The 21,352-nt window shown below is 49.5% G+C and overlaps 3 protein-coding genes across 4 annotated transcripts; 2 read left to right on the top strand and 1 right to left on the bottom strand.

Moving 5' to 3' along the window:
* The first annotated feature begins 54 nt into the window (after window positions 1-54).
* On the top strand, window positions 55-3,670 carry pdcd7 (programmed cell death 7). Of its 2 annotated transcripts, XM_068740027.1 has the most exons (5): window positions 55-970; window positions 2,124-2,262; window positions 2,912-3,142; window positions 3,214-3,301; window positions 3,425-3,670. In XM_068740027.1, the coding sequence occupies exons 1-5, from the start codon at window positions 113-115 to the stop codon at window positions 3,549-3,551; spliced, it is 1,443 nt and encodes a 480-aa protein (XP_068596128.1). In that variant the 5' UTR covers window positions 55-112; the 3' UTR covers window positions 3,552-3,670. The 2 variants fall into 2 exon arrangements, with proteins under 2 accessions (XP_068596128.1, XP_068596121.1); XM_068740020.1 differs by having other exon boundaries at window positions 2,912-3,301.
* A 6,254-nt stretch (window positions 3,671-9,924) lies between these two features.
* Window positions 9,925-14,971, top strand: LOC137897762 (ubiquitin-associated protein 1-like). Its single transcript, XM_068741902.1, has 5 exons — window positions 9,925-10,029; window positions 10,844-11,431; window positions 12,973-13,170; window positions 14,576-14,677; window positions 14,837-14,971. The coding sequence occupies exons 1-5, from the start codon at window positions 9,925-9,927 to the stop codon at window positions 14,969-14,971; spliced, it is 1,128 nt and encodes a 375-aa protein (XP_068598003.1).
* Window positions 14,972-18,020: 3,049 nt separating this feature from the next.
* LOC137896616 (kelch repeat and BTB domain-containing protein 13-like) lies at window positions 18,021-19,508 on the bottom strand. The gene has a single exon (XM_068741825.1). It carries the CDS (start codon window positions 19,506-19,508, stop codon window positions 18,021-18,023), a length of 1,488 nt encoding a protein of 495 aa, XP_068597926.1.
* Between the last annotated feature and the right edge of the window lie 1,844 nt (window positions 19,509-21,352).

The raw sequence follows: 21,352 nt of genomic DNA, 5'->3' as shown, positions 1-21,352 counted from the left end.
GTGCGGATAGACTTTAGCGTGAAGAAGAATGACGTCATTTAGAGGCGACGATGAACCCGGAACGGAAGCGCTCGTGAGTTCATAGACGACGTTCCGGCTTATTCTGTGCGGCATGGACGCGCCTCATCGCCGCGGCCCGGCGGGCGAGCTGCGTCCCCGGTATGACGACTACCCGGACACGCCGCTCCGCGCTGCGTCTCAGGGATACGCCGGGCAACCCTTTGATTTCCTGCACGACGCTTCCGCGCCGCCTCCCGGTGGCGGAGGCGGCTTCGGCGGGCATCGCTTCGCCTTCCCGTACGGGTTCGACTCGTCCGTCCCTCCGCCTCCGCTGGGCGGCCCGCCGGCTGCGCGCTTCCCCGACATGATGCCTCCTCCTCCGCTTCACGCGTACAGCGGCGCGGGGACGTTTCCTCCAGGCTTCGGCTCGCAGTTTCGCACTCGGGATGACCGGGACTCCGGTCAGAGGCTGCTTCAGCGCGGCCGTGAGGGCGGGTCTCCGGTCGGCCGTCCCGAGGATGACGGAGCCCTGCAGCGGAAGCTCGACCGGCAGTGGCTCCGCCGTTTCCTCCAGAGCCGAGAGGAGCCGCCCGGGACGTCCCGGAGGCGGCAGCAGGGCGGCTGCGTCCCCGAGCTGCGCGCGGCCCTGGACGGGGCCGCGCAGCTCGTGTCCCGGCTCCGGGTGTCCTGCGCGGCCCTGAGCAGCGAGGCGGGCTGGGGGGACGCCTACCTCAAGGCTCTGGAGCTCAGGAGCGAGCTGGAGGACAAGCTCGCTGTCCTCCATAGCGTGCGCTTGGACGTCTGGAAGGACAAGCTGTCCCGTATTAAGAAGAGGAGGGACCGTCTCCGGAGAGCCGGGAGACGGAGACAGGAGGAAGACGCCCAGAGACGGGAGCGTGCCGCCGAGAAAGAGGCCGCCATCGACAAGTGGAGGACGGAACAGATCCGGAGGGTGCAAGAGAAGAAGACGGTAAGGACCTCATCCATCCATCGTCATCATCCAACCATCTGTCATCCATCCAACCATCTATCATCCATCCAACCATCCATCCAACCATCTATCATCCATCCAACCATCCATCCATCATCATCATCCAACCATCTATCATCCATCCATCTATCATCATCCAACCATCTATCATCCATCCATCCAACCATCCATCCGACCATCTATCATCCATCCATCATCATCATCCAACCATCGTCATCATCCAACCATCTATCATCCATCCATCCATCTATCATCATCCAACCATCTATCATCCATCCATCCAACCATCCATCCAACCATCTATCATCCAACCATCATCATCCATCCATCATCCATCCATCATCATCCATCCATCATCATCCAACCACCCATTCATCCATCATCCATCCATCATCATCATCCAACCATCATCCATCCATCCAACCATCCATCCATCATCCATCCATCATCATCCAACCATATATTGTCATCATCCATCCATCTATCATCCATCCAACCATCCATCCAACCATCTATCATCCATCCATCCAACCATCCATCCATCATCATCATCCAACCATCTATCATCCATCCATCTATCATCATCCAACCATCTATCATCCATCCATCCAACCATCCATCCGACCATCTATCATCCATCCATCATCATCATCCAACCATCGTCATCATCCAACCATCTATCATCCATCCATCCATCTATCATCATCCAACCATCTATCATCCATCCATCCAACCATCCATCCAACCATCTATCATCCAACCATCATCATCCATCCATCATCCATCCATCATCATCCATCCATCATCATCCAACCACCCATTCATCCATCATCCATCCATCATCATCATCCAACCATCATCCATCCATCCAACCATCCATCCATCATCCATCCATCATCATCCAACCATATATTGTCATCATCCATCCATCTATCATCCATCCAACCATCCATCATCCATCCGTACATCCACTCATCCATCATTATCCTATCATCCGACCATCCATCCGTCCATCATGTCGGATGCATTCCCCATTCTCAGATGAACCCGAGCTGTGTAACGTTACCAGAAACGCACGCAGGGGATAAATGATTAAGATGATGATGAAGATGATGATGGTGGTGTCTTCCAGGAGCAGGAGCTGAAGCTGGCTGCGGACGCCGTTCTCTGTGAGGTGAGGAGGAAGCAGGCAGACGTGAAGAGGATGCAGGACGTCCTCAGGTCTCTGGAGAAACTGCGCAGACTGAGGAAGGACGCCGCTTCCAGAAAAGGTGTCTGTTGTCCTTTCGTCTTCACCGCTGTCCCACGATAACAAGGTGTCTGTTGTCCTTTCGTCTTCACCGCTGTCCCACGATAACAAGGTGTCTGTTGTCCTCTAGGGATGGACAGTTCAGCTAAGTGTAACTTCTGGATGGATGGAATTAAAGGATGCGATGGATCGACCGTCATGGCGGCGTGTGACCTGCTGCCTGTCTTTATGCTAAGCTAGCTGAGCTAATGTGTAGCAGCTAGATGAAGATCACTGCTAGCACATCTGGATTATTGTGTGTCCGCAACACACGGATATTAATCCCAGTTCAGAGATCAGGATTATTATTCTAGAACCCCGTGATCTGATTCGCGCTCTCATCTGTCGTACTCCTTCCGTCCTCAGAGCTTCGTGCACGTTGGCGTGCACGTTTTAGGTGCACGGCAAATCCGTCGTTAACTCATCGTTGGGTTCTTCTTCTTCCTGGCTGTGGGGGCTTAGATTCAGGTGCGTGACATCAGGGACACTAGATGGCGCTATGGGAGTCTGATTTGTCCACATGGTCTGTCTTTGAGTCTGCCGTGAGGACGGAGTGACCATCCCGTCCTGAGGTCGTCCCCGCCTCCCCGTGCGGTGTCGTGTTTCATCGTCTAAACGTCGCTGTGTGGCAGGAATCGCCACCGAGCCGGAGCACGACGAGGCCTTCGCCGGCGGCCTGGGGCGTCTCGGGGACGTCCTGAAGACGAGGACGGCAGTTTACGCAGCTGAGGAGAACGCCCTGATGGTGATGCTGGAAGGAGAGCAGGAGGAGGAGAGGAAGAGGGAACGTGACAAGCGGGAGAAGAGGGAGAGGGAGAGGCTGCTGCAGAAGGAACGGCAGGCGGAGGCCATGCTGTTTGGGGGTATGTCCTCGAGACGGTCCCCGTCTGTCCTCCGTCGGGCGGCAGGTTTGACCGTTTTGTCTGCTTCACAGAGGAGCTTCCTGCTGCTCCGGGGCTGCTGCCCTACAGAGAGTATCACGCCCAGGCCGAGCGCTCCCTGCTGGCTCTGCTCCACATCAGGTTCTCCTTCACTTCAAACGGTCTCGCCCGATAAATGCATGAGTGGCAGCGGCTCGAGGGGGGAGGGGAGGGGAGGGGGGGCTCCGGGGAGGGCGCTTTCCTGAAATGCCGTTTCTCTTTCAGGAGCGAGTGGGACAGGTTTGTGGTTGCAGAGGACCGTCCTGAAGGTTCTGCTGTTCCTCCAGGCTGGGTCCTCCCAGACGTCCCGTCAGATCAGACCTGGGCCTCTGCCCTACAGAGCAGTGAGTGACACGATGCTGTCCCCTGCTGGACGGGACTCGTCCACGCCGCCCGAGAGGCTTCTCCTGCTCTGCTTCCTGTTTTTTGTTCTTCAGTCATAATGAAATTAAAGATGTTTTCTAACTCCAACATTGAGTCGTCGTTGCTGGGATTCGTACTCGCAGCTTTACAGGGGGACGTTGACCGTAGAGGGAATGGATGCTGCAGCGATTGTGTGACCGGATTCATGTTAAAGCCACTCTCCTGTTCAGCTTCTCTGCTCCTCCCCCCTCCAGAGGGGAGGGTGTGTGTGTCGAGGGGGGGGGGATCATAAAAACAAACCGGATCCAAATCTATGCTGTCCACCTTCTTCACCTGCTGTCCTGAGCGTGGACGTCATGTTTCCAGGTGCGTTGTGCGATGCTACGTCTTCGAAGGGTTAACAAGAAGAAGCTAAAAGGATCACAGGAACCGTCAGTTGGATGTCTCCCAGAGTCTTTGTGTGTGTGTGGCGGGGGGGCGGGGGGGGGGGGGGATTAGTACTCCAGGTGGTTCTCCCCCAGTCTCAGTGTAAGCCACGGCAGCGAGGACACACCTGAGCGTCTGACTGCAGCTCCAACACAACAGGTAGGTGAGACCTGCTACACGTTCAGTTCAGTTTCATTCCTGTAGCAGGAAGTCCTGCAGCAGCACGGAGGACCTGCAGACAGAGACAGAGGGAGAGAGAGCACAAGACTAGAGAGAGAGAGATTACTAACATATATTTATAACATGAATGAGAGTGAGATGGAGGAGCTCAGTGTGTCATGATGTTAAACCACCAATGCTGGCCTTTGACAGCATATTGATTACTGTATCGATAAGCTTTGTTAAAAAGGAAAGTCTTTAGTCTCCTCTTGAACATAGAGATGTTTGACCGCTACGAGCCTGCCCGGATCTTAACACATTCAAAAACATTCAAAAGAGAATTCAGAACTCGTCTGTTTGACATTGCTTTTAATGTATAATTTTACTGTTTGAATTTTATTGATTTTATAACCGTGTTCACTTTTTTATTGTTTGTATTTTCTGTATTTCTTTGCTGTTTTTATATTATGTACACTGTAAAGCATCTTTGAGTTCCCAGAAAAGCGCTATATAAATAAAATGCATTATTATTATTATGGTGTCTGTCTCACGAGCCAATCAGGGAGCTGATGTTCTCTCTGTCTGGTTCCTGTTAGAACACGAGCTGCTGCGTTCTGGATTAGCTATAGCTGTTTAATAGACCTTTTGGGGCAGCCGGACAGTAAGGAGTTGCAATAGTCCCGTCTGGAAGTCACAAAAGCATGGACTACTTTTTCTGTTAGGCTAGTCTGAAACCTTTCACTAATAGTTGTCTCTGCATGGACAGCACGGTGCAGACGGGACGCCGTCTTCATCCAGCCATGCATTCTAACACATCTCATTGGACTGCTGGTGCTGATCTGCCTCAGCGGTACGCTGCCTATGTTCTGTGACTTTACTCAGTCTTGGATGGACCTTTCGGATCACGTACGGGTCATGTGATGGTTCTGGTGCTGAAGACACACTGAGCTTAAGAGCTTTGAACCGCCTGCGGTCGACGGCCCCGGACCATCTGGCCCGAGGGCATTTGGTGCCGCCAGACAGAGAGCAGCTGTCTGGTTCTGTCCGGGATCACACATCGTTGTCATCCCGGCGCTGTCCGACTCCATTCATCACCACACAACACTCAGCCTACCGAGAGAGGCAGAGGAGCAGCACAGTGTGCCTTGTTGGATGCTTGTGTGTTGGATCGTTCAGCTAGGCAGTGGCGCTAGTTTTGTTTTCTTGCTATTTGGAAAGAGTTTTCTGTTCTTTTTCGTACCTCATTGCGGGCGTTTTTGTTCCACTGAGTTTTGTTTCACGTACACCGATGGTTCCTCCCTGTTGGGTCGCTTTCTTTTGTTAGCATAGCCCGTCTCCGTTAACCTGTTTCTGAAATCCTGGGTGCTTATTCATATTTACTTTAACACAGAGGTTATTTTGTGTTGCTTCCCTTTCCCCTGCGAGCCGGGTTGTAACAAACAACCTACAGAGATGAGGGTCTTGTCTTTGTAGGCCGTCCGAACATTCCTCATTGTAGTACTCATGGCCGGCCAGTATGTGGCAGTGCAACGGCACCATCGAGAGAGCACAGGTTCTGTTGCAGTTTGCTGCATCTTCACCGCTGTCAGAAGAACCCGTGCGGACCGTGTCCTGATTTAAAGTTTGAGTTCACAGGTCACCAAAATGCTACGGTTCTCGGATGTGTCTCTGTGCAGCATGGACGGTGTCCCTCTGAAGACGCCTCAGGAGGTCCCAGACGGAGTCAGAGAAGACATGGAAGTCCTGATCCCGGATTATCTCGGCGTGCTGCGGGAGACAGAGGTGAGCGGTGTCCTCTTTAGACACGTCCAGCTGAAGTCATCGTGAGACTCTCCTGCTGCGCCTGAAGCTCCGCCCTTGAACGGCAGCATCCAGCTGTAGCTCCGCCTCTGCTGATTCTTCACCTGTTTTGTGGTTGAGATGAGGATGTAGAATGTTTCTCACTCCTTTTAGGGGATTTTTCTGTTTTCCTGAATCTACTGCGCTCCTATCAAACATTCCTATATTCAGGTCTTTTGGGGGGGTGGGGGTATGAGACGACCCATACTGGTTTACAGGACGTATGCGCTATAAACGGTATCCCTGACCATAATCTGCAGATGTAGGATATTTGCATGACTATTTAACACACTGTGTGTCGTCCCAGCACACGTTGCATGGGCGGATGTGATATACCTCGGGGGTAACCGAACGCCCTAAACCCTAATCCTTACCCAACCCCCTAACCCGGCTGGACAAGAAGCGGAAGGAAGGAGACTGAGGACTAGTGAGCATCAAAGCAACTATCCAGGAGGAAACTACATCCCTACAGGAGTACATCAAGAAAACGGCCCCTAGTGACGACCTGCTAAGCGAATCCCTCAGCCAACAGAAGCCCAGTAAGGAGGAGGAGCCAGAGGGGCTATCATGGAAGGACACGCCCCTGCATGGCATGAACCACCGACAAACTGAAGCAGCGGCTGGAAAAGGCAGGACTGAAAGACGGCACTAATCATGGCAGCACATGAACAGTAGAGGCGGGGGCTACCAAACCAGACGGGCCATTTAACGTTGACCTGCTAGGTTTAGGAAGGGAAGCCGTGACCTCTGAACTGCACTGACCCTCTGCCCTCCATGTTTTGTGTGTTGCAGTTGGAGAGTCTGAACCAAAGTGATTTAGCTTCACGGCTAACGCTCAACTGTCAGAACTCTTACGTGGAGCCACACAAAATAAAAGACGTTGCTGTGACCATCATAGATGTGAGTATTAAACCGCCCCCCCCCACGTGGTGACTCATGCTCTACATGTTTCTGAGGCGCGTCTCCTCTGTGGCTGGTTTGAGGTGTTTGATCAGAGCGCTCTGTCACTGGAGGCCAAGGAGGAGATGTATAAATTGTATCCCAATGCAAGACGGGCTCACCTGAAAACGGGAGGAAACTTCCCCTACCTGTGCAGGAGTGCTGAAGTCAACCTCTACATACAGGTACGCTTATTAACTATCTGGTGATACTAGTACTGCATCAGATTCAGACCTACCAGCAACCGCTTACTGCATTGTCTCGTGATGATGATGATGATGAATCTATTTATTAGATAGAATGTTAGAGTACAAGTACAGTCACACAGTAGCATGTATTACAGTACAAGTACACTCAAACATCCTGTCTAAGAGGAGCATTTCAAAAAAGCCCTTGCAGTCTTGTTTCCGTTGAAAGTCCTTAGTACATAAATCATCGACAATTGACAATACAAATAAAAATAAATACATCAGGTTCTCCTTCACTTCAAACGGTCTCGCCCGATAAATGCATGAGTGGCAGCGGCTCGAGGGGGGAGGGGAGGGGAGGGGGGGCTCCGGGGAGGGCGCTTTCCTGAAATGCCGTTTCTCTTTCAGGAGCGAGTGGGACAGGTTTGTGGTTGCAGAGGACCGTCCTGAAGGTTCTGCTGTTCCTCCAGGCTGGGTCCTCCCAGACGTCCCGTCAGATCAGACCTGGGCCTCTGCCCTACAGAGCAGTGAGTGACACGATGCTGTCCCCTGCTGGACGGGACTCGTCCACGCCGCCCGAGAGGCTTCTCCTGCTCTGCTTCCTGTTTTTTGTTCTTCAGTCATAATGAAATTAAAGATGTTTTCTAACTCCAACATTGAGTCGTCGTTGCTGGGATTCGTACTCGCAGCTTTACAGGGGGACGTTGACCGTAGAGGGAATGGATGCTGCAGCGATTGTGTGACCGGATTCATGTTAAAGCCACTCTCCTGTTCAGCTTCTCTGCTCCTCCCCCCTCCAGAGGGGAGGGTGTGTGTGTCGAGGGGGGGGGCATCATAAAAACAAACCGGATCCAAATCTATGCTGTCCACCTTCTTCACCTGCTGTCCTGAGCGTGGACGTCATGTTTCCAGGTGCGTTGTGCGATGCTACGTCTTCGAAGGGTTAACAAGAAGAAGCTAAAAGGATCACAGGAACCGTCAGTTGGATGTCTCCCAGAGTCTTTGTGTGTGTGTGGCGGGGGGGCGGGGGGGGGGGGGGGGGATTAGTACTCCAGGTGGTTCTCCCCCAGTCTCAGTGTAAGCCACGGCAGCGAGGACACACCTGAGCGTCTGACTGCAGCTCCAACACAACAGGTAGGTGAGACCTGCTACACGTTCAGTTCAGTTTCATTCCTGTAGCAGGAAGTCCTGCAGCAGCACGGAGGACCTGCAGACAGAGACAGAGGGAGAGAGAGCACAAGACTAGAGAGAGAGAGATTACTAACATATATTTATAACATGAATGAGAGTGAGATGGAGGAGCTCAGTGTGTCATGATGTTAAACCACCAATGCTGGCCTTTGACAGCATATTGATTACTGTATCGATAAGCTTTGTTAAAAAGGAAAGTCTTTAGTCTCCTCTTGAACATAGAGATGTTTGACCGCTACGAGCCTGCCCGGATCTTAACACATTCAAAAACATTCAAAAGAGAATTCAGAACTCGTCTGTTTGACATTGCTTTTAATGTATAATTTTACTGTTTGAATTTTATTGATTTTATAACCGTGTTCACTTTTTTATTGTTTGTATTTTCTGTATTTCTTTGCTGTTTTTATATTATGTACACTGTAAAGCATCTTTGAGTTCCCAGAAAAGCGCTATATAAATAAAATGCATTATTATTATTATGGTGTCTGTCTCACGAGCCAATCAGGGAGCTGATGTTCTCTCTGTCTGGTTCCTGTTAGAACACGAGCTGCTGCGTTCTGGATTAGCTATAGCTGTTTAATAGACCTTTTGGGGCAGCCGGACAGTAAGGAGTTGCAATAGTCCCGTCTGGAAGTCACAAAAGCATGGACAACTTTTTCTGTTAGGCTAGTCTGAAACCTTTCACTAATAGTTGTCTCTGCATGGACAGCACGGTGCAGACGGGACGCCGTCTTCATCCAGCCATGCATTCTAACACATCTCATTGGACTGCTGGTGCTGATCTGCCTCAGCGGTACGCTGCCTATGTTCTGTGACTTTACTCAGTCTTGGATGGACCTTTCGGATCACGTACGGGTCATGTGATGGTTCTGGTGCTGAAGACACACTGAGCTTAAGAGCTTTGAACCGCCTGCGGTCGACGGCCCCGGACCATCTGGCCCGAGGGCATTTGGTGCCGCCAGACAGAGAGCAGCTGTCTGGTTCTGTCCGGGATCACACATCGTTGTCATCCCGGCGCTGTCCGACTCCATTCATCACCACACAACACTCAGCCTACCGAGAGAGGCAGAGGAGCAGCACAGTGTGCCTTGTTGGATGCTTGTGTGTTGGATCGTTCAGCTAGGCAGTGGCGCTAGTTTTGTTTTCTTGCTATTTGGAAAGAGTTTTCTGTTCTTTTTCGTACCTCATTGCGGGCGTTTTTGTTCCACTGAGTTTTGTTTCACGTACACCGATGGTTCCTCCCTGTTGGGTCGCTTTCTTTTGTTAGCATAGCCCGTCTCCGTTAACCTGTTTCTGAAATCCTGGGTGCTTATTCATATTTACTTTAACACAGAGGTTATTTTGTGTTGCTTCCCTTTCCCCTGCGAGCCGGGTTGTAACAAACAACCTACAGAGATGAGGGTCTTGTCTTTGTAGGCCGTCCGAACATTCCTCATTGTAGTACTCATGGCCGGCCAGTATGTGGCAGTGCAACGGCACCATCGAGAGAGCACAGGTTCTGTTGCAGTTTGCTGCATCTTCACCGCTGTCAGAAGAACCCGTGCGGACCGTGTCCTGATTTAAAGTTTGAGTTCACAGGTCACCAAAATGCTACGGTTCTCGGATGTGTCTCTGTGCAGCATGGACGGTGTCCCTCTGAAGACGCCTCAGGAGGTCCCAGACGGAGTCAGAGAAGACATGGAAGTCCTGATCCCGGATTATCTCGGCGTGCTGCGGGAGACAGAGGTGAGCGGTGTCCTCTTTAGACACGTCCAGCTGAAGTCATCGTGAGACTCTCCTGCTGCGCCTGAAGCTCCGCCCTTGAACGGCAGCATCCAGCTGTAGCTCCGCCTCTGCTGATTCTTCACCTGTTTTGTGGTTGAGATGAGGATGTAGAATGTTTCTCACTCCTTTTAGGGGATTTTTCTGTTTTCCTGAATCTACTGCGCTCCTATCAAACATTCCTATATTCAGGTCTTTTGGGGGGGTGGGGGTATGAGACGACCCATACTGGTTTACAGGACGTATGCGCTATAAACGGTATCCCTGACCATAATCTGCAGATGTAGGATATTTGCATGACTATTTAACACACTGTGTGTCGTCCCAGCACACGTTGCATGGGCGGATGTGATATACCTCGGGGGTAACCGAACGCCCTAAACCCTAATCCTTACCCAACCCCCTAACCCGGCTGCATTGTTAGCATTTCAAACATTAGCCTACGATTACGCTGACGTCTTTTCAAAGCTCCGTCAACAAAAGCGTTGGAAATTGTTTGGCTGCAGGGACAGACTGTCTAAAAGACAGTCTTGATCTTGGATGTGTTCCTGTACGATCCATCCGTCCTGCTCTGATAACTTGAAGTAACTTCAGGTAGATCTTCCGGATCAGCTGATGCGGAACGTCCTGAGAGATCACGGTAAAATCATTTATGTCAGATACATTCAACAGTTCTCTGAACTCCAGCTGTGAAACGTCAGACGCTATCAGAATGAAGGTTACCCCCCCCCCCCCCCCCCCATTCTACTGATGTACATATTGTTTGTCCTCCTGACAGTACGACTTCAGCCTGGAGAACTCTGCCCTGACGGGGCTTCAGAACGGCCTCCCCAGCCAGCATCAGCCTCTCTCCTCTTCATCAGCGCTGGTGCCATCTTGTCCACCGTACTGGATCATGTTCAGTAGCCCTCAGCAGAGCCGCCTGGCGAGCCGGCACTGCTCTGACTTCTGGGAGCCCAACCCGAGGCCACGCTCAAACAGCCTCAACCCCGCCGTGCTACGCCCGAAATGTGCTGCCTCGGACAAACCAGAGCTCAGCACGGAGACGTGCTTATCAGTCCAGGCGGGCCCGGCAGCAGAGCGTCCTCCCACCTCATGTCAACATGGGCAGGGCAGAGTTCAGAGAGCCTTTGTGCCAAACCTCCTGAACCCGCCAACCTGCCTCAGCAGTCTGCCACACCAGCGCAGGAAGAACCTACGGCAGAGCTCCCTGTCGGTGTTGGAGGCCTCCAAACCACATCGTCCCGGTTCAGAGCAGTCCAAGAACCCAGCTTCACCCAGAACCACACACGTCAGAGCCCCAAACACAAAACCCAATGCAGGAGCCAGGCTGTCCAACACCAGCAACCACAACACGGGACATACGGTAAGAGACACAAACCCAATGCAACACCAGCAACCACAACACGGGACATACGGTAAGAGACGCAAACCCAATGCAGGAGCCAGGCTGTCCAACACCAGCAACCACAACACGGGACATACGGTAAGAGACGCAAACCCAATGCAACACCAGCAACCACAACACGGGACATACGGTAAGAGACGCAAACCCAATGCAGGAGCCAGGCTGTCCAACACCAGCAACCACAACACGGGACATACGGTAAGAGACGCAAACCCAATGCAGGAGCCAAGCTGTCCAACACCAGCAACCACAACACGGGACATACGGTAAGAGACGCATCAAACATATCAAGTCCCAGCCCAGGTTGGGACTTGATATGAGGAATGTGAGCTGGTAGCTGGAGGAGGGCCAGCTTAACCCTCAGAGCACTGCCGAGGTGCCCTTGAGCAAGGCACTGCCCCCCAATTGCTCCAGGTGTGCCGATCATGGCGGTGCCTCTCCGCATGCTCTGGGGCCCCTATGCATGATGTGGGTGTGGTTTCAAGGGAGTAAATTTAATTTGCTGTGTAAAAAGTGTTAACATATAATGACAATAAAAGCTCATCTTAATATGTGGGATTGTTCTGGTATCTTTATACACCAACCATGAAAAGTTAATGTGAATCGAATCAGAGTTGATGTCTCAGAACCAGGAGACACGGTTCATATCGGACCAAGATAGGATTTTTTAAAAGCCTCCATTATAAGTAAATCCAGATGTTTCTGAATCTGGATCACTCTCAGACCTTAATGGATTTAAGTTAGAGTAGACCAAGACCCATCTTCAGATTTTATTCATCCAACAGTTTTTCTGTAAATGGTAAATGTTCAGCACTTGTATAGCGCTTTTTCCACCTTTCCAGTGCTCAAAGCGCTTTACATTAGGCCTCACATTCACCCATTCACACACACATCCTTGGGTGACTGCTGCCATGCAAGGTGCTGCCATGGCCCATGCCTTGGGCCATGTTGTAATGTGAACTTAGACCCACAGCTTTAGTGACAATCTTTGACTGGCGTCTGTGTTGTGGTCCCTGCGGCCGGAGGAGCGAGACGTTAATGCCCCAGGGTATAGATAGCCTTGTCCTGGTCTGCAGGGACACGCTTTGAATGTAGCCTAAAGCTCAGGGCATTACTGCCTGCTGACCTCCACATTTAACCTCCACACATAAGCCAGGGGCAGAGAGGACTCTCCCTGTTATGGGACAGCAGAATTCGTTTGTCTGCATTTATATTCACATTGGCCAAATCCTTCAATTGTCCTTTAATTATTTTTCTGAGTCCTATCACAGAGAAGAGGAATAGAATCACAACAGTCTGATTGTTTTTCAGTTTCCATGCCGACAATGTTTTCAGGGGCTCTTCGCTCTAAAAATAGGCAGAGTAAAGACTGCCCTGAATCCAGCCACGCTATTGAGGCATCAGGATTAGTGAGCTGGAAATCTGTTGTCCTAGAACCCTATCCAGCTGGTCCCTCCGTCTCAGTAACCACTCGTTCATTACAGTCTGTTGTTTTCTAGAAGTCTGTCAGCCCAGACTCGAGCAGAGACTCCTTCGACCATGGCCCCGCCATCTCTGGACTGGACTCCTCAGCAGAGCTCCTGTCAGCTCTAAGCCAAGAGGAGAGAGAGCTGCTGGGAACCATCACTGCCCATGGTTACCCCCTCCAGACCGCCATCATAGTCCTGCAGAAGGTGGGCCGGAAGACCCCAGACCACGTAAGTCAGGGCCAAAAACAACCACAGATTATACAGTAAGAGCCTTCTGTATCTATAGCTACCATCATTATCTATCTATAGCTACCACCCATCATCTATCTATAGCTACCACCCATCATCTATCTATAGCTACCATCCATCATTTATCTATATATACCACCCATCATCTATCTATAGCTACCATCCATCATTTATCTATATATACCATCCATCATCTATCTATAGCTACCATCCATCATTTATCTATATATACCACCCATCATCTATCTATAGCTACCATCCATCATTTATCTATATATACCATCCATCATCTATCTATAGCTACCATCCATCATTTATCTATATATACCACCCATCATCTATCTATAGCTACCATCATTATCTATCTATATTTTATTTTCTATTGATATGAGAGATATCCTAGCTGCTGTTTTTAATTGTCTTGATGATATTAAATGTTGGATGGCACAAAATCTTCTTCAATTTAATATCTCCAAATCAGAAATCATTCTGTTTAACCCTCCTGACCCCTTCTGTCCTTCAGTACTTGGTCCACTATCACACAACCTCAAACCCACTGCCAGACCTGGAGAAAGTAATCCACACACTTGTCTTCTCAAGACTCGATGACTGCAACGCGCTCCTGTCTGGCATCAACAACAAATTAATGTCCCGCCTCCAACTAGTGCAGAACGCAGCAGCTTGGTTCTTACTGGTTCCAACATGACGACATGACCCCTGTCCTGTCTTCACTGCACTGGCTGCAAGTTATTTAGACATTTAGAATTGATTTTAAGATTTTATTAAATGCTTTGAAAGCCCTTATGGGTCTGAACCCAAGTTATATTTATGAATTATTAATGCAATACGAGCCCCCACCCCCGCAGCCCCAGATCCTCGGGTAGGATTTCTGGTCGTTCCAAAGTCAAGGTTAAAATCCAAAGGTGACCGAGCATTTGCCATCAGGGCGTGTACTGTTGGTGACTTTTACCTGTGTAGCTAAAAGGCTTACCAGACGACTACAACACATGCAGGTTGGGCTTGAAATGTTGTTACCGGGTAATAACGAGCGGTGTGATCCAGATCACCTGATCCAGGAGTCACATGATGAGGATCAGCCTATCCGAGGAAGGGTGATCGGTCTGGTGGTCGGGTTTGTTTCAGAGCGACTCTTTAATCCTAACACAACATTGTTTTGACCAGTCATGGAGGCACACAGTTGAAAAATCACAGATAAACAGGCACAGACCCACCAATGACAGACGAGGGGCGTGTCCTATAGGCGTGGCATACGGCAGAGGAGATTTACACATTCAAGCAACATTCAAACCTTGTACTGACTGAGACACATGGATATTGATTGATCAATTAAAATATGTGAATGGATCCCTTTGTCTTTTCCCAGATCTTGAGCTATCTTCTGTCACGTGACCATCTGTGTCAGCAGGGTTATGACATGGCGCAGGTAGAAGAGGCTCTGGAGATGTTTCAGAACTGTGAAACCAAGGTAAAGGCCTTCAGCATCACCCGGCCCCCCGCCTGAGAACACCCGGTCTGCTACATGCTACATGCTACATACTATGATTAGCCAGTATGTGTGTCGACACACGACAGTGTGGCTGCTGCAGCATGAGCGGTCTGTGACCGGTTGATTCTTCCTCCTCAGGCGGAGGAGTTCCTTCGGCTGCTGAGTCAGTTCCATGAGATGGGCTTCCAACAGAACGCCATCAAAGAGGTCCTACTGGTCCACGAGAACCACAGAGAACGGGCCCTGGAGGAGCTGATGATGCGAGTGGCATGACGGCAGACACACACGCTCGCGCACACACGCACACATGGAATGAGCAATTTACTGCAGACAACATGAACTTCATGTTAAAGCCGCAGACAACATGGATGTGCCCTTCATTATAATTATAGTCAAACAGTGACCGTGGTGTCCGCAAGTAATGGGACACGCCAGTCGGAGCAGAGTACATGGACGATATCAAGAATTAAGAACCAAGAAATGTTATTGTCACTCCAACACTCGCATGAAAAGAACGAAAATTGCACTCAGGTCATTCCACACAATTCTTTAAAATATATATACACAGTAGTAATTGCACAAATCCTTGAATAAATTGCACAAATCCTCGAATAAAATGAGTCCCACAAGGCAGCAGTAATTGTGACCTGGATAATCCACCGCAGAGTTATCCGCTGTTCACAACTCTTACAGCATCAGGGAAGAAACTGTTCCTGAACCTGGTCCGTGTGCAGGGTGGGTCGGGTCCTTCATGATGGGAGGAGTCAAACAGTCCGTGTGCAGGGTGGGTGGGGTCCTTCGTGATGGGAGGGGTCAAACAGTCCGTGTGCAGGGTGGGTGGGCTCCTTCATGATGCAGGTTGCCTTTTTCCTGCACCTCCTGCTGTAGATGTCACTGACGGTGGGTAGGCTGCTCTCAGAAGTCCTTTGGGCCGATTTAACCACCCGCTGCAGGGCCTTCCTGTCCGCAGCAGAGCAGCTGCCGTACCACACCGTGATGCAGGATGAGAGGACACTCTCCACCGCACACCTGTAGAAGGACGCCAGTACCGGGGTGCCCATACCTGCTCGCCTCAGCCTCCTCAGAAAGTAGAGGCGCTGGTGGGCCTTCTTTACTAAGGCGGCTGAGTTAGTCCTCCATGCCAGGTCGCTAGCGATGTGCGCGTACAATCATCAAGCAGAAGGACGCTATCAAGAACACAAAGCCTTCCAGAGGCAGAACTACTATGCATAAGTTTATGTACGAGTACCTGTGAGGTACAATTACTGCATAAAGTGTTACGTACCGTCCTCCTCCCCACTGCTCACCTCTGTTAGCGCTGTCATCTGTCTCCAACGTAAAACCCATAATAAAACCACTTTTTATATTACAGTAATCCTGAGTATCATTTATTATATCATTGTGTGTATCTATATAACAATTAAAACGTGTTTTCATTATTAACTTTGATTTGAGTGTTTTTAGATGCCGGAACAGATTAAACTGTTTGCAGTTATTTTATATGGGAAACATTGATTTGGGTTACGAGCTCGGTCCAGGAACGAGTTATACTCGTATATCAAGGTATTATTGTGCTTTAATTTAGAAGTGATCTGGGTCTTTATTATTATTATAACAGATTTATTACAGCTGTTGCTCATCACAATTTCTCATGAGTTTTTGCATTATTTCTATCCATTATCGGTTCATTCCTGACATTCTCCTGTAGAGCTAATCAAGCTGACAACCAACAGTTCAGTCAACGGACAATTCAATCATCACACCTCATGGTTTAGCCCAGGGGTGGGCAACAATAGGTTCTAAAATTTGACAGAGGGGCCGGACCAAGAACAGATGGATGGAGTATTTGTGTGAGCGAATATAAATGACACATGAAAGCTATTGCATTAAAGGATTTGGCCTTTTACAGGTAGCATTACAGGGAAAAGGTCAAATGAATGAGCTTTAATTATAATACAATTTTATTTAATAATATAATTTGGACAAGTTTGGCGGGCCGGATTAAAAAGACCAACGGGCCGCATATGGCCCCCGGGCCTGGGTTTGCCCATGCCTGGTTTAGCCCAACCAACCCATGATCTCTATGGTAACCCGTAGCCAGTAGGGTGGGTCACATGATCCAGTGTGTGAACAACAGGTTGCTGTTCACACACTATGGTAATGATCTGTGTTTCCACTGAGTCTGAGGTCGACTTTGAGAGTACCCTACTATGACAGCGACAGCATGGAGTCACAGTGGAGGAGTGTTTGTTCCTCCTCTAACAGCGTTGGGTGAAGTAACAACAAATACCCGAGTCAACAAACTGCAGAACGGCAGGTTGGGGGGGGGGGGGGATCGTATTATGATGGCTTCAGTTATCGAGCTCCTTTATTGTGGAATCAGCTCCCTGATTGGTTCGTGAGACAGACACCATCTCTATGTTCAACAGTAGACTAAAGACTTTCCTTTTCAACAAAGCTTATAGTTAATCAATACAATAATCAATATGCTGTCATAGGCCAGCACTGGTGGCTTAACCTTCTATGACACAGGAAGCTCCTCCCTCTCGATCTGGTTATTAATGTTATAAATATATGTCAGTAATCTCTCTCTCTCTTTCTCAACCCAGTCGGTCCAGACAGATGGCCACTATGAGTCTTAGGTTCTGTTCAAGGTTTCTCCCTGTTAAAGCACTGATCCAGAGGAGGAGACCTGTACCTGCACCTCCTTCTGGAGGTACCCACACATTCAAATCATAGAGTTCATCCTAGCTGAATACGACACGCTGCTAAAAGCAGGCTCAACACCAAGCTGAGAGGAAGACAAACGTTCTGATCCATAGAACCAACTTGTAAGTATTTATTTATTCTAAAACGTTCCAAGTCCCACAATTACACTTTTTACATGAATTATATTCATGTGTGTACCTAATAGTTTTTACCTCTTTAGAATTTTAATGGCCGGAAACATGAAACAGAGATGCATGAGGTGATAAACCAGAATGACCTTCTAGAACAGGGGTGGGCAAACTTTTTGACTCGCGGGCCACAATAGGTTCTAAAATTTGACAGAAGGGCCGGACCAAGAACAGATGGATGGAGTATTTGTGTGAGCTAATATAAATGACACATGAAAGCTATTGCATTAAAGGATTTGGCCTTTTACAGGCAGCATTACAGGGAAAAGGTCAAATGAATGAGGTTTAATTAGAATACAATTTTATTTAATTATATCATTTGAACAAGTTTGGCGGGCCGGATTAAAAAGACCAACGGGCCGCATATGGCCCCCGGGCCTGGGTTTGCCCATGTCTGTTCTAGAAGTTCCAGCATGTGAGGTCTTTCACATTGTGGGGGATAATAAGGGACAGACTCCGAGGTCTCTGACGATCTGGTCCTGTGTCCGGTCTGGAGGGGTTCCCATGAGGGAGATTGTGGCTCTAGGCAGCCTCATCAGAAAAGCATAAATAGAACCGATTCTGCCAAAACCTTTCATCTGACGCCTCGACCTCCATGCGTGATCCTCAACCGAGTACTCCGTGGTCACATGTCGACTGAGCGTGAACACGGAGTCTCCTCTGACCACAGCGGTGAACAGGGATCCTTTGCTGTTCCCATACTGTCCTGATATGGCCGTCCACTGGCCTGAGCTCAGGTTGTAACGGTCCATCACACACTGTAAGAAGTCCCCACAGGGTCCGTTACGCAGCACGTACAGATTATCCTTGTGTGCCACCATATAAAGGCCATAACTATGTTGACGGACGAGTGTGGTGACGAGAAGCCACTGGTCACGTTCAGGCAGATACTCGTATATTTCTGTGGCCCCGTTGCCTCTCCAGAGGCAGATAAAGATCCTGCCGGTGGCTACGGTATACACCACCGAGGCTGCGGAGCAGGGAAGGGGGGAGGCAGAGCTCCAGCTTGCATTAGACACCTTATACCTCTCCACAGATGACAGGGCCTTCCTGTTGTATTCACCTCCTACAGCGTAAAGACGACCTTCATGACCTATCAGAGTGAAGTTGTAGCGCAGCTGCGTAGGGCCACTGACGGCAGTCCAGGTGTTAGCTGCAGGGTCGTAACAGAAACCAGTCTCCACTACCTTCTTGCTAACATCATGAACTCCTCCGAAGATGTAGAGCCTGTTCTCCAGGACAGCCACGCCTGCCATGGTGGTGCTTGCGTTGACTGGTAGATGCGTCAGGACCCTCCATTCCCTGGCGCCTTCATCCAGGTAGGACACCGTCCTTTGGAGATCCCCTAACAGCTCAGTGGAGGGCGAGTGGCTGCATACCGCCATGTAGCTGCTCGGGAGAAGAGACTCGATGTACGCGACCAAATTGTTGGGTAAAGTGACGACTTCCTCCGCCAGGTCGGCGTACATGTCTCTGATGAATAAGGCTGAGCTGTGGAAGAGCTCCCACACACCGTAGGTGGACGCTGTGTGATAAATGAGGAGGCAGTTTTCAGAATTGATCACATTGACCAAGTACTTTGTGAGAGCTGAAACCTGCAGAAACGCTGTACACTCAATGGCTTCCACAATCTGGTCGCTGTTCAGCACAGGCCGCTCCCCGTTCAGGACTTGCAGCATGGCCAAGAAGCCCAGAGCCCCTACGCATCGCAGGTGGATCTCGTCCTGCTGGCACTCTCTCATTCCTGACTGGAACAATGCTCTGAAGTACTCACAGTTGTCGGTCACAAGAGATTTATCCACTGTGAAGGAGCTGCGGTCAATGTAGACTCTCAGTCCGTGTGCTGGCTGACAGCATGTCGACTCCTGGCCCAGGTGTGGACAGCTGCTGGACGCCTTCACCTCCATCGTCATGAACCGCACACTCCTGCCAAGTGTTCTGTCAAGTTCCAAATCAGAATAGTACACATCTGTAGTGGTTAACTGGTGTCTCGTAGATGCAAGCTGACGCGAGCTATTCCCTGTCTGATTCCACCGCTCCGAGGACGGACTCTATACATAGCGGATGGACGTGTGACTCACTTGCAGCGGATTATGACATGCAGCCAGAGGAGAAAGATGAGCCAGATAATGCCGGGTGGCTGGGAATGGGCGGAGGTCTATGGAACAGCTGACGGTTTGTCCTTGAGCAGATGGAACGGTAGGGTAGGGGGTTCTCCGGGGACACATACGGAACATTTACTCACTCCGCTCTAAAGTTACTTAGCATTTATTTACACAGGGGGATCAAAAAAGGACAGAACAATTAAACAAGCTGTGCAGTTAGAATAGTATTGCCTCTGCTAAACAAGGGCAGAACCAGAACAAAGATGTTGGACGCGCCCCTGAAATGATTCAGAAAGCAGAGACAGGACAGTGCTAAACCTCTGACGACGCTAGTGCTCACAATAACTGCTGTATACGACTTATATACTCTATGCAGCTTCTGAAGTAAGGACTTCAAATAATTGTACCTGGTATTCTTAGGGTTTCTGTAGACTGTTCATTTTCACCCTGTCGTGTTCCTAATGCCGACTTTATCTTTCAGTACAAAATAAAGAAACAGCATATAAGCGACGTCATTCCAAATGAAGCTAAGAGGATGCCTGTCAGGTTTGTGACACTGTAAAAGAGAGAAAATCAGAACCAAGCCCCAAAGATTCAACCCAATAACCTGATGTCTTGCGGTAAGAAACGAGACTAGTATTCTTTCTTTCAGCAAGGGAGAATGGAGCTGCTCTCTAGCCGTGCCAGCCACTCTCCCAGCAAGGGAGAGTGGCTGCTGCTAGCCTCATCCTCGATTCTCCGAGAAACAGCTCCACTCCAGCTGGTTTTATTAGCAGATAAGAATGTGTACGTGCGTAAATCACCCAGACATGAAGACTCCAACCTTGAGCAGATAGCTCTTCCAGACAACACAAAGTGTTCACTTCTTCAGTCTAGTCAGCATATTAACAGAAGTATGATTGTCACATACTTTATGAATATCTTGAGTAGGATTATGAAGGATAAATGGCCTTAAAAGAACCATGACATAACTACTGCTACTCATTGGTGAATTAATGATAAACACATTTGCAGATTTATCTAACAATGCCTGAAGAGGTTCTGGAACGGTGAGGCTTCTCTTCAGGGGCTAAGTGGGATGAAGGAACAAATCGAAATGCATTTATATACTAGACATGTGTTTAGTGTTTTAGAAACATCCAAATATGTCCCCCTCTGGCGAACCATTTCAGCTGACATGCCTGTTTCCTGTTTATCTTTGACATGCACCCAAACACAAGAGCTGGTATGTGTTACTTCCCTGATGGGAGAATGACCACAGCCCCTTTTGTGTGGAAAAGGTGCTTTCCACTGGCTCCCTGAATTAGCAGTACATTAAAAACCAAACTTTTCAGGTGGATTCAAACAAGCCCAGTCCAGATCCACCACGCTGCATAATGAGGGACACCAGACAGTCATAGCACCAATTCAATTCAGTTTTATTTCTATAGCACCAGATCACAACAGGAAGTCATCTCAAGGCACTTTGCAGGATTAGCAGGGAAAGACAGAACCCAACTTGACCCACAAGAGCAAGAACTTTGGAGACAGAGGCAAGGAAAAACTTCCTTTAACAGGCAGAAACCTCGGACAGAACCTAGGCTCATGGTGGACGGCCATCTGTCTGGGTTGAGAAGGAGAGAGAGAGAGAAGGACGGTAGGAGGAGAGTCAA

The sequence above is a fragment of the Brachionichthys hirsutus genome, chromosome 1, assembly GCF_040956055.1.
Source record: "Brachionichthys hirsutus isolate HB-005 chromosome 1, CSIRO-AGI_Bhir_v1, whole genome shotgun sequence".
Classification (NCBI taxonomy): domain Eukaryota; kingdom Metazoa; phylum Chordata; class Actinopteri; order Lophiiformes; family Brachionichthyidae; genus Brachionichthys; species Brachionichthys hirsutus.
The sequence above is the reverse complement of the archived record's forward strand: the minus strand, read 5'-3'. Positions and strand labels throughout refer to the sequence as shown.